We start from the raw sequence: 13,149 nt of genomic DNA, 5'->3' as shown, positions 1-13,149 counted from the left end.
ATTTTCTAGTTCTTGTAGAAAATAGAGATAGAGGAGAAATCCAACTCCTACTCCAAGTCGAATAAGATTTTATCTTCTTTTTTGATCTTCTATTATATATACATATGTGTGTGTTTATATATATATATATATATGTATGTATATGTATGTACATGTATATGTGTATATGTATGTACATGTACATATGTGTGTATGTACATGTACATATGTGTGTATATATATATATATATATATATATGTATGTATGTATGTACATGTATATATGTATGTATATATATGTACATATTTGTATATATGTACATATGTACATATATACATATCCGTGTAAATGTACATATCTTCACGCACGCAAGCACGCACGCACACCCAGACATCCAAATATGTGCTGCTATCATCTCCCGCCACTCGGGAGAGTGGCATCCCAATTGTGAGCTTTCTATGAATGTTTTTAACAGAACTTCCTGTTTTCATATCGTACCATAGGATGATTTATATATGATCATTTAATCTAGGAGAAGAGAAATTTATGAACAAACGGACCCTCTTGTCTGCATGGATTGCTCTCATTCAGCAGTGCAAGCAGGGATTTATCAAGGATGATTTTATTACCAAAATCCAGCATTGACCGCATGCAATAAGCCACAACCGACAGAATATCTTTTGGATTACCAACTGCGACAACTTACAAATTATGACTTATCACCATATAAATAAGCTGATTCTCTATAAGCATTTAGCATCCTTTTCTCTGAATTGCTAAGTTACAAAATTTCTTTGAAGCAAAGAAATTCTATTTTACCAAAAATGCATCAAAACGGAACTTATTGAGTTTCTGATCCAGAGTTCTGATTCTCTTTAGGCGAAGCCCATTGTTGGCTAGCACGGGACTTTGTCCATGGATCAAGAGGGACTCTCTGAGGTGGTTGGGGGTTCGGGGGTTTAGCCTCTCGGAGTTCATTTTCCCTGTCAACAAATCTGCATTCAAGTCCACATATGTAAGAAATTATACATACTGCTGGACTATAAAAAACCCATTTAACTGAGTATAAAGCAAGAACTATTATTTGTTGATATGTTATTTCCACTGCTGAGTGAAGTCATATACATTCTAACAGCAGAAAAAGAAAGTAGCGCCGCACATCATTTTTTGTATCAAATCACAACTTTAAAGTCTTAGAGGTGAGTTAAATTCAAAGGTGTTAATATAACATTGACCATGAATCTCACATAAATTGTTGATGTCATTTCATGTTTTAGTGTCTTGGAGTCAATGCTTGAGTTGTTCAATCCCAATAATGAGCAGAAGACGATCACTGGACCAGATATTGACGTTGTATGTGCACAAACAATGTCAACACATGCATTTGGACAAGATACAAATATGCTACAAAATACAGGTGAATATGGTATGGAATTGCAGTGGAATCATGGTAGTGCAGCTATGAGAGCATAAGAACTGGGGAAGAGAGAGCCAGCATATGGAACGAGAAAGTTTGCCAACGTGAACTCTCGCAGTGAAACAGTTTCCACATCCCATCATCATGCTAAGGGCTGGGGCATGATTGGAGATGACATATAATTATCAGTGAATTCTACAACATACATTATAAAGCCTGATATCAAGTTAAAACAGGGTTTCTGAAAGCAGCCAAACAAGAATTTTGGCAAAAGTCATTCTTAGGTCTCTTACTAACTTGTTTTGGTAAAACATGACAACCAGAAAATTCAAGTAGTGACTAATTTTATGAGAAATGTTTGATGGCTGGATTGACTAAATTCAGCACATGGGACTCTGCTTTACTAGTCATGCAATTTTCCTTTCTTCCGGCACCGAAATTGAATGAAGAAGTAAAATATACTATAATAATCAGGCACCGAAATTGTTTTCCTATATTGTGTCAAACACAACTCTGTATGAGAATTATAGTTTATCTATGCATTCCATGACAAGTGAATGGAAGGTATAAATCTTCTGCCCTCCCATACAACATGTCCACAAGAATTTAACATATATAAAAACTCCATGCATCATTACCATGAAAAATACATTTTAAATTTTAGTAGACATGAAAAGAAAAGAGAAATTACTCAATGTATGCCATAGGTGCAGCATCTCCAACTCGTATGCGAGTCCGAAGTAATCTTGTATACCCACCTGCTCGGTCTCTGAATTTCAAAAGAAACTTCTTCCATTAAAAAAAACAGAGTAATATAATTTGGAAGAATGACTCATATAGAGTGTTAATAAATTAGATAGTTACTTATAGCGATAAGCGAGCTCCGTAAACAACTTATGAAGGACATCATCACCACGAACAAAAGCAGCAGCATGACGTGCAGCGGCAAGTGTCCCCTGAAAACAATCAAACTCATGAATTGAACATAAACCATGACTATTACAAGAAAATCTGTACATAATTAAATATCAACTTTATGAATCATGCATCATATTTATCAGACAACATAGAAATGTTATGAGTTATAAAAATATGCAAAATAAGTAATAACAGATCTGTCAGGAAGCAACTGCAAAACATGTTAAACAACTGTTATGGGTGTATGAAGACTTCAGATAAGGGCTTCTCAGGATCTGTATGAAATGACTTTCCCTTGTTAGAAAACTTAAAAAGAGCAGAACAAGAGCAAAAGTATGAAATAAACCCATTTAGAGGCATCTTGACCACACCATTGTTAGGTCTGTGGCTTTCACACTTTTGTGCCTATCTCTGGTATCATTTTGTCCCAAGCATATATGAACTGATCTCCCCCCCATATATGAACTGATCTCCCCCCCCCCCCCGCCGCGTGGAGAAGAAAACTACCGTCAATGACAAAATCTAGGAAGGGGAAAAAGGAAAGATGGTTCTCGTCCTTTGCCACTATCAAGACAAGAGAGAGAGAGGGAAGACCCCCCAAAACTGATGACTAAACTTGGTGATGAAGTAATGAAAAATAGAAGAAAGAAAGAAATAAAGCAACGAAATACTATAGAAAAAGCATATTGCTGTATCAAAGTAAGGCGAATGCAGCATAAACAAAAATCAAGGAACCTAATTGAAACTGTAGACTAGTTTGTAATCATACAGGATATATTAAGTTTGATTAAGATGAGATCAAGAAACGCTAACATGAAATACAGAGACAAGCATAACTTTGTTTTGAAGCAGAAAAGATAATATAAAGCCAAAATTATATAATAAAAGTGGGGTCCCTTTCCATGTCAGTCTCACACAGATCAAGCTGATAAGGTAACAAGGAAGCCCCAAAGAAACTACAAATTGAAAGACGGAACAAATAATAAATAAATAGATGGATAGATAAATAAAAAAAGCGGGTTCAACAAAGAAAGAAAAATAGCTTAAATAATATCAAAGCAGTGAAGGTAGTTGCATGCCTTTGATCACCCACCTCCACTATAGACCATTCAAATATTCTTCGGTTTTGATCTGTCCAGATATCCCAACTCTATGCATGTAATGATATAAGTTTGGTCTTCCAACATCTTTATTATGACTATCAAATTTCCTTGTTCAAATGAGCCAACAAAAACTGCAAGCTTTCATGGGCATTTGCACCAAATGCTATGAGAGAGAACATTGTTAATTTGTCACCAACTCAACATCTCACACAGAGAATATCCTTCTTCTCACTGCTCAAGACCCTACTCACGAGTTCACCACTAGTTATTCTATTAAGAATAGTTGTCCTGCTAAAAGCTCAAACTTTAGATAGCTCCAGACTATCTTTTTCTAGGCAAAATGCATCCATATCACTGAATATATTTATAGAGGGTTTAATGGAACGCATCCAGCTCGCTATCTCTTTTAAACCCTAAAACATTCTGTCTATTTTTGAAATTTCTAATCATAAAGAGCAGGTAGCCCTCTCCTACTTCCATATATTCGGTGTGAAAAGTAATCCATCATGCTGCTTCATATAACAGACATAATATAACTAACTCAGCTTGACATACATTTTTTCCCAAAACATCACTGTACATGGCTCAAGTATTCAGACCCCTATTAATATTCTCCCAGATTTTTGAGTTACTCATAGCAATATTAATGCCAGAAAACCTTTCCTAAGCACTCTTTAGTTACTCTTCATCATACTAAAGTCTCCAAATCCTTCTCTCATAGAAATCTTAGTTCAGCTCATTCAGTCTCTTAATCACTAGGTACCCCTCTTCTTTAATCTCCTTCTCTCAATGCCTCTTTGTTTCCTTTAGAAGTAGGAAAACTTAGTCAGTTTCTTCCTAAGAGAGTCATTCCAAGTGTCTTAGTTTAGTTGGCAGTTCCATTCATGTCTAGGAAACTAACATTTGAAAAGCCTGATGAATGGATAGAGAAGTTTCACAACAGTACTACTCCCTCCAGATGAAAGAAGCCTATTATTGCAGCATACAATGTTGTTCAACTATTATTTCTATCATTCCCATCTTTCTTAAATTTCCCTGACCCCAAAGCAATCCTTCAATATGCTATCACAAGATTTCATGCATTCCAGATATCCGTAATAAGCTTGCCTGAACAATCACTCTAATACCAGTCAGGCACTTGAATAAACGAAAATGTATTAAAAAAAAGAACATTTTTTTTCCAAATCAATTGCATCATTAGAAATAACAATTTCGTATCCCAGTCTACATTGTGATGTTTTCTGATCCACCATTGCAAGTCCCACATCTTCAGAATTTAATGATGAGTGTTGTTAGTAATATAAACTTGATGAAATCCGATCGGTGAAACGAATTACTAAAGCACAAAAGGAAGTATTGGAGGGACCTCTTTTCCAAGCTGCACCATGTTATCTGCAACACGACGAACTTCCTTTGCCTGCAATCATCACAACGAGTACTTCGGCTTAATTTTCACTAATCAAATGATCACCACCTGCTCGAACAAATGCCGCACACCCCACCCCAATTGAAACATCGATCTCTAAAACCAGAAATTGGCGGTGGAGAGAAGTACCTTCGCGACGGTGGTTTCGATGCGTTCGTGCTTCACCAATTGAGAGACCATGGTCCTAAAAGACAGCTTCCAGAGATTAGCAAGAAACAGAGGAAGGCCAAACTAAAAAGGAGGAGACATGGACTTAGGAAGCGTGAGAAAAGAAGAGGGCGGGAGAGAGCAACTTGAGCATGGAGACCCGGTGGGCAGCGGGGCGGCCGAGCTTTCGGAACTTGGTCATGGTGGTGGCGGTGCAGGATCCGGCGGAGAGAATAGGCTCTCGTTACACGTTACGGCTATTTAGGTTTTAGAACCCAGTCGCACGGGCTTTGTGGTTTTGTCGTAGTTGCACGTGCATCCCACGTGCCCGAATCCGCCCTCAGTTGAGCGCCACCTCTCCTCCGCCCATCTATAAAAAACCTCCGACTCCTCTCCTCCGCCCGGAGAAGCGCGTGCCATAGAGAGAGAAATAGGGAGGGGAAGGGGAGGCAATGGATTCCGGCGATGCAGGAGGCCGCGAAAGGCCTTCCCCGGCGGCGCCCACTCCGGAGTCTCTGGCTCTTCTTCGAGAAGGGATCTCTCTCGTCCTCTCTCGATGGACAGCGCTTCAGATGGCGGTCCGAAACGAGTGGGGCGGAAGGGATTCCGGCCAGAAATCGGAGGAGCTCGCCTCCACCCTCCTCTCCTGGTTCTCCCAATCCAGAAGTTAGGGTTTTGATCCCTGATTCCCAATCAACTCGTTCCCTTTCTTGGATCAATTTTTATCCAAAATTTATTGTTTCGTTGTTCATATTGCAATTCGAATTTCGGACTGTACTTAAAATTTCTTTCGGGATGGGACATGTTTCCTTATTTTCTCCTTTTCTGTTTAGATTTTAAATTTTGTATTTTAGTTTCGTATTGCTTCTAAACAAATTTGCTATTTTCTTATATTTGCTTACGAAACGCTGATCAAGGGAATTTGTCTATTAAAAAGACGACACATTCTCAGCCTTTAACTTTGGCCCTGCGATTTCTTTTTTCCGGTTAAGAAGTGTGTTTGATTTGATTGAAGTTTATATATCTTTAGAATTAAACGTCTTTGCCTTTTTTTGTTTTTTGGTACATTGCCTTTTTTTGTTGAAGTTTGTATCTAGAGGACTGTATTTCTTCTATTCTTTTTTTTTTTTGTTTCTTACGTTTTGCTTTTTGATGTATGTTGTTGACGTGGACAAATTAAATGATGGAAGGATGGCACATTAGGGATTGCTTTGTTAATTTTCTCTCTTCTGTTTTCAGCTCCACATTATGTTGATGATTTGGAAAATATACTTGACGAGAACATGCTGCTGTCTTTCAATACAACTATCGAGGATGGCAGCATTGAGGAGGTGATTTTTTTCTCATTGTCCTATGATTGTAAATGTCTCATGCAACATGAAGTCAGCTTATGTTCATTTGTCGAGTTTTGGGACTTGTATGTACACTGGGTTGTGGAAAATTTGTGCACATGAAGTGTTATTTGTAACATACAAAGGTTTGGACTTAAAATGCAGAGCGGCACCTCTATTATTAGGAAGAAATTAATAAAAGAGGTGTTTGGACTTTGAATATTAGTACTAATGATATGCCTCCTAAAGGCATTCAAACTATATCACTTGGTGATTTGCATCAAATAAGGTCTTTTTATGTTTTGTGATGATGCCATATTCGAGCTAAACAGTGTCTTGTCAACATTTAATTTTACTGAAGAATCCTCCTTCCAACTGCCAACAATGCTCCAACATTTTTTGTGTATTATATTGCTGCCATTCGTGTGTTTGCTCGCTGTCATACACTATACAAAGAAGTGACCAAAAATGTTGTATCTTCAACTGAAATAGTTTCTGGTCTGAAGGCTGGAATATTGATTTAGGAGTTCTACAAAGTTCGTTATTCAATAATCTTGATAAGGCATACTGGATCACTGGTGATTTATGATCCTTATTTTTCTGATATGAAGCTCAGTATTTGAAATTTAATCTTACCATGCCATGATTACCATATCCATCTGTTCATCAACCAACTTCTAGTATTGTTGCCATCATTTTTAATTGGAAGTTGAACTCTCTGAGGGTCTATTGGCAAATTAGTAGAGACCGAGGAATACATGTAGTTGTTTGGGGTGGTGTTGTATTGTTTATAATGTTGGATTATAAAGAGGTTCCATGCAAACAAATAAATATCATGAAGATGAAAATTTTAAGATGGATAGTGTGGTGCGAGAACAAGTATAAAGGTGAAGTAAAAGCTTGCACTAATCAGAAGAAAGAGAATTTATTGATATGAAGTAGACATGTGAAACAAAGACCTGAGCACATGTGACTTTATATTGTTCTACAGTAATATGTTCCTAACGGTCTTGCTTTTAACGTTTTGTTAAGAGTCAACTTCTCCTTTTCTTTGCACTTCTACTTTTTCTTCTACTTCCCCCATACACAAGGGCCTCTTGTACGTTGTTGCTTTTCTTTTCTATGTTCATCTCTTAATAGGTGAAAAATATATTATATTTGATGCCCATTATGGATACTATTGTCATGAACCTACTCTAGGATGTGGTTGGATGCAGAGGTCGCATGGGCATAGGCACAAGAATTGGATTCAGATTCATATCTCTGTGTCTGACTTGTTAGGAGAGAGAAAGGATAGATATGTTGGGAAAATGAATTTATCTAAAAAACACATATATAAGTTTAACATTATAAAAGAAAATATCAAAATATATGAGTTACTAAGGTCTTCCAATATGCATGTTTCTCATTTGAAATTTCCAATTAAGCTATGGATTTAGAAATAATGAAATTTAGCAAGTTATTTTAATACCTAGATTATCGACCAATCTCTAAAGGATACAAAAGCTCAGTTTAAGATCTAACACTAAGATAATGAGGAGAATCCATTGTTTGAATCCATCTCTCTAACATTTATGAAGAAACTCGATTAAAAACTTCAAAAAGTAGCCAAATGTCTGACATGCATTCAATTCAAATACATATCTAACATTCTTGTATTAAGACTCGAGTGTCCTGGTAAGACAAGTTGGATGTATCATAACTTCATCATATGTTAAGATTTTATATTTTTTAAAATTACAATTTGTGGTTTCCTAGTGTGGATGCTTGGTTATGCAAAGAAATTTTGCAAAAGCTCTCTTAAAACTGGGAATTTCTAGAGTCGTTTTAGGAGAGTTTTAAAGTTTATATTTTTCTCTTCCTACTACCTCAAAGTTTTCTATTTTGTGAATTGTGACTTTTAAACAACCAAACATCCCTTTGAAGTCTTGAAACTCAAAAAACTAGTAAAATGGTAAAATCATGATTTTGAAATTAAGGCCTCCAAATGCAACCCTAAAGCAAGCTCTATTCATGATATTGATATCATTGTATAACAATTTAAAAAACTCTATGCCTCCAAGTTCAAAAATTTGTGAGCTGTGACCTAGTAAAAGGATAAAATCATGATATTCAATTTAAAACTTCCAAATGCAACCCTCACACGAGCTCTATTTCAAGATACCAATATCATTGCATTGCTTGGAGTTGCTTTGATGCCTAAACTAGGGCATACCATGTGCTCTTTTAGTCACCTCATTGCATACTCGAGCAATATAGAATCAAACTTATTTGGTTCTTTATGGATGCTTAAGTTCTGATAAGGATGCTAACTTTCCATTATGATATATCATATGTCCGACTAGGAATTTTATATCAGCATGCAGCTTATTGACTTTGCATTTTGATGATATAATATCAAGAACATCATTCATGATCCCTGTAACTCATATGAATTGACCATGATTCCTTCAACTTGGAATCAGATTTTGATCCGTGAATCTGTTTTCTCTGTTCATATCTTGATAGCTATTCTTCTCTTGCCACCTTGAGCTGCTTATATGCCTTATTTAAACTTCCATCCACAATTGAGGTGTAAATGGGCCTGGGTTTAATTAAAGCTTAGTAGAAATTAACTTCGACCCTGAAACTGAGTATCAAGCTCGGCATCTTTCCTTTGTGATTAAGCTTGATCAAGTTTAAGATGATTTAAACATGAGTTTACGTTGAACCTTAATATGCATAATTTGAGATGGACTAAATACAAGTTCGAATATATCAGGAATTAAACTTAATTCAAGTTCAGTTCAGTCTTGATATTCAAACTTAGTCACATATTTATATCATGTTCAACTTTGATTTCATTGTTGGATTAAATTTGGTCATTGTTTATGCATATATACATATATATGGTTTGAGCCTTATTGAGACTGGGTTTGGCTCAGTCTTCGCTGGAAATTGATTTGTAGCTCAAAATCTGGGAACAAGGTTGCACATCTGCATGCGGTTTGTACTTGATTGCCCACAGATTGGCACCAAACAAAGCCATTCATGAGCGGCTTGAATCAATTTCCATCCTTAGCCATGAATTGTTCGGAGACCTCCATTTAAATATTCAACTCTAATCCAAGCTCCTCTCCTTCTGCGCTTCCCAATACACAATTGTTTCTGGACAAACTATTTCATTTGATATGTTGGCATTACTACTAAGCCTTTTCTAATGCATTTAGCTTTTTATAGTAATCCACCTTAACATTCTCATTTCTATTTATGCATGACCCTTTTAAAGTCCACCTTGATATAATATTTTGATGTCAGCTTTGTTCTGTGCAATGTAATTTTAAGAGATTTTTTGGTTGGTTATGTGTTCTTTTAGAACTGATAGCTGTAAAATGTTATTTATGTAAAATATTATTTATGCAAAACATGTTCTATGAAAAACAGAAGGAGACCTGTTTTTCATAAGACTCAGTTTCCGGCTCTGTGTCTTACCAGTTTTGGCAAAACAGGTTTTGTGGAGAACAACCATACAACCATTTTTGTTAAACTCATTCATCTTGAATTTTATATAAACTGTTTTAGTAAAACTTGCCAGCACACCTCATCTATCTTTATAGACTTTTTCTTGTAATTGTTTAGACTTTAAAGGTGAAAATTTGAAGTTGGAGGCATTACTGGTGCCTAATTTTGTTTATGCATGCCTTATCTTGATGCATAAACATTTCCATGTTGACATAATACAGATTGCAGAGCAATTGATGATTATGCATGAAGACTGCATTCAGGTCAACCATGAATCAGTCAAAAAGCTAAAGAAGTCGATTCATATGAAACGTGCTGCTCCTCAGATTAGACAGGTAAAATAATCTCAATAGTTAGCAGAAAAACTGTTATAAGTTGCATTAGACATAATTTTCTGCTTGATTAGGCTTGACATATACATTAAGGTAAGCTTTATTCATATATTTAAATTTGTGAAATGTAAATTTTTTGGCACTAAGATCCTTCTTGGTTTATCATGTTAGTATGTTACTTGAATTTGGTTAAATGTTTCTTTCCAATATTATATGTTTAAAGAGGAAAAGCTTGCTTATTTTGCACATTTAGAATCCATCAGCTACCCTAGATACATTGAAGTAACATTCTCCTATTCTGCAACACTTCACTAGAATTATAAACCTTAAGAAATAGAAGCTAAGAGAAAAATACTCTGAATATTTGTTGTGTATATTGTGTTAAGACATGATAACCTATTTCCGTCTTTTAAATACAGGGGACTAGTTTCTTTTTGTAAATTAACACAAACATAATGATGGGTCATTTTCTCTGCCAATACAGAGACATGCCATGACTTGGAGGTAAAGTACATATTCTTTGGTTCGTTTAGAAGACAAATTGTAAAGTTTGCTGCAGCAATTGCCTTAAGCTATTGCATGTATGATGCTTAATAGTTATCTTTTCTTTTCTTCTTTAAACTTCTCCAAACTATAATTCAAAAACAATGTACTTCTAACAATTGCACATATTAGGTTCTCGAATTTCTCGCTATGCTCATTGTTTGATTGAATTTGAGTTTGGCTACTGACACACATTGGGTGAAAACTTGTTGGGTATCGCCATTGCTATATTCAGTATTCAATGAAATAGGTGATGGGAATCTTAAAGATTTCTAATACGTGGTGGGAAGTTGTTGGACTTTCAACTTTGTATGCTCACAATACTCGAGAGGTCAATATTGGGTTAGCATCAGTGTAAAATGTTTTAGAGTTGCACTGAGCAAGATTAATTACTGGGAACTTTTCAGAACATATTTTAAGTTCGACACAATTTGCAAGGAGGATTGTGTGATCCAAAGGAGTGGGTGCTGGAGTAAGAAATTGATGTGGTTACCGTAGCTTTTTTGTTTAGGGAGTTTAGGCATTGATTTCTTTACGTTTTAAGCAGTTAAATGCTGCTTTTGGATGTTTTTTGGATGGATGCTAAAACATTTGTGGACCATCAAAAGCTTTTTGGTCCATCATTTACATTGAAGTAAATCCATGTTTAAGAAAGGCCATGTGTAAGGAATTGGAAGTCATGTAACTAGAGATGCCTGGGAAGGATTGGAGCTGTAAATGAGGACCACGGTGAACTTCTTTTCCTATGAACTGTTAGGGTTGCAATGTAGTTGCTTAACTAATGATAACAACCTAATTTAGTGCAACTGGTCTTACAGTTTTGTTTAATTGTAAATCTCGACTGCAGTAATGCAGTATAGCAGATGTGTAGTCTTGCATGATAAACAACAGACATGACAAAAGGAATTTGGTTTCATCCCATAATTTTCATGCCCCAAGATCATGAACTAGTAAATGTTTCTCTACTCTCATCTTAAAGCAGATGAGACCAGAAATGCTGTAGCAATATCACACTTTCTGCAGTGATCAGCCCAAAGAAGGGGTGAAGAAAAAACTATTATTTATTTGACTAGTTGTAGGTGAAGCAACAAGAAGCAATGGAAATGGTCTGATTTTGATCTCTAGTTTTCTGAACTCTTAACACAAATCATTAAATAGAATAATAGAAGAAGAAAGTAGAAAGAAAAACAAAAGGTTCTAGATGTTCATTACACAAGTTGTATGTTCCCTTCAACAGCATGACCAGCCAAGATTTCTTTTGAGCTTGAAAATACATAAACATCATGTCCATGTTACAATGCCATCTTAGTTGGAAGAGGAACAATTTCTAGCAATTCAGTTCCATAGAAGGAACTTTGATGGTGCTGATTGACAGCCAAAAAAAGGTTTATGATGCTGATGTTATTGATAGGTCAATAATGCTATAGGTGAAACATCAGAATGAAGAAGAATGTTGAGATTGAACTGAAGCCCAAAGAGATGGCCTGGAGGTACGCCAAAGTTGCAGTTGCCGCACATAAAGGTCAAGAATGCAAGGGACTTCGGGTCTGATAATGTATCATGAAAGTATGACCCTGTTTCATGTATGAGATAACTACTTTTGCTTCATCTCTTGCTATTGTTTTACCATGAGTTTTTAACCTATTCTGTTGTTAATCATATATGTTATAAGAAATTTGTTCAATATAATACTTCTTTATGGATTTACTGACAAATTTTTTCTTTCCCTTTTTGAGGGAAATAGTTAGATCATTTAATGACATTAAAACATTTAGATAATTTTCTTATTGATGCCATTAACACCAAAGTCATAAAAATCTTAAAGTGCACTTCTTCATATTACTTCACCAAGTTAAATAAATATTTTTATTTCATATAAGTAAAAAATTAAATCAAATAATAAATTGTTTTTTTTAGATGTTAATATGGCATGCCAAAGCAATAAGTCATAATCTTACGATCCATGTATAATAATAATATCATAAAAATAAAATCCAACATAAATGGACATATATGTATTAATCATTATTGTTACTATTATATTTTTCTCATTTTCTTATAATTATTTTTTGATTCAATTTTCCTTCTTATCCAAAAATATATCATTATTTATCAAATAAAATTGAACTTAACAACTTAAATAATATAGTTATTTAATAACTTGCTGTTGAAAGAAGAAATATGTCTTCAATAACTTCTAAAATGCGTATAAAGGTTTTGGGTAGCCTAATTTATATTTTTGAGCACAATATTGCAGCTTAATTGTTTACTTGTCGGTGGATTTGTCATTTAGAAAAGTTGTGGCTAAAATAAAATTTATTAGTTTGTTTAGAAATTATGCTAGATTTTTTTTTGTTGTGCTCCTTTATACTATTTCATAATTTTAATAAAACAAAGTTAGTAGTTTTTCTTATTATATTCTTAAAAAAATTGTTTATACTCAATTTACCC

General features: G+C 35.1%; 2 protein-coding genes across 5 annotated transcripts; one reads left to right on the top strand and one right to left on the bottom strand.

Moving 5' to 3' along the window:
• Nucleotides 1–635: 635 nt before the first annotated feature.
• LOC103716947 (50S ribosomal protein L17-like) lies at nucleotides 636–5,301 on the bottom strand. The gene is made up of 6 exons (XM_008805163.3): nucleotides 5,138–5,301; nucleotides 4,974–5,028; nucleotides 4,785–4,835; nucleotides 2,262–2,353; nucleotides 2,089–2,166; nucleotides 636–975 (listed from the first exon to the last, which is right to left on the bottom strand). The coding sequence occupies exons 1-6, from the start codon at nucleotides 5,191–5,193 to the stop codon at nucleotides 822–824; spliced, it is 486 nt and encodes a 161-aa protein (XP_008803385.1). The 5' UTR covers nucleotides 5,194–5,301; the 3' UTR covers nucleotides 636–821.
• A 33-nt stretch (nucleotides 5,302–5,334) lies between these two features.
• Nucleotides 5,335–12,413, top strand: LOC103716948 (pre-rRNA-processing protein TSR2). Of its 4 annotated transcripts, none has more exons than XR_003387515.2 (5): nucleotides 5,335–5,657; nucleotides 6,231–6,322; nucleotides 10,045–10,158; nucleotides 10,575–10,659; nucleotides 12,126–12,413. XR_003387515.2 is itself a non-coding variant. In XM_008805165.4 (4 exons), exons 1-4 carry the CDS (start codon nucleotides 5,444–5,446, stop codon nucleotides 12,153–12,155), a joined length of 450 nt encoding a protein of 149 aa, XP_008803387.1. In that variant the 5' UTR covers nucleotides 5,335–5,443; the 3' UTR covers nucleotides 12,156–12,413. The 4 variants fall into 4 exon arrangements, 2 of the variants coding, with proteins under 2 accessions (XP_008803387.1, XP_008803386.1); XR_003387514.2 differs by having other exon boundaries at nucleotides 12,110–12,413; XM_008805165.4 differs by lacking the exon at nucleotides 10,575–10,659.
• The last annotated feature ends 736 nt before the right edge of the window (nucleotides 12,414–13,149 follow it).

Source organism: Phoenix dactylifera, unplaced genomic scaffold (genome assembly GCF_009389715.1).
Source record: "Phoenix dactylifera cultivar Barhee BC4 unplaced genomic scaffold, palm_55x_up_171113_PBpolish2nd_filt_p 000085F, whole genome shotgun sequence".
NCBI lineage: Eukaryota > Viridiplantae > Streptophyta > Magnoliopsida > Arecales > Arecaceae > Phoenix > Phoenix dactylifera.
This window is presented reverse-complemented; position numbering and strand designations above follow the sequence as displayed.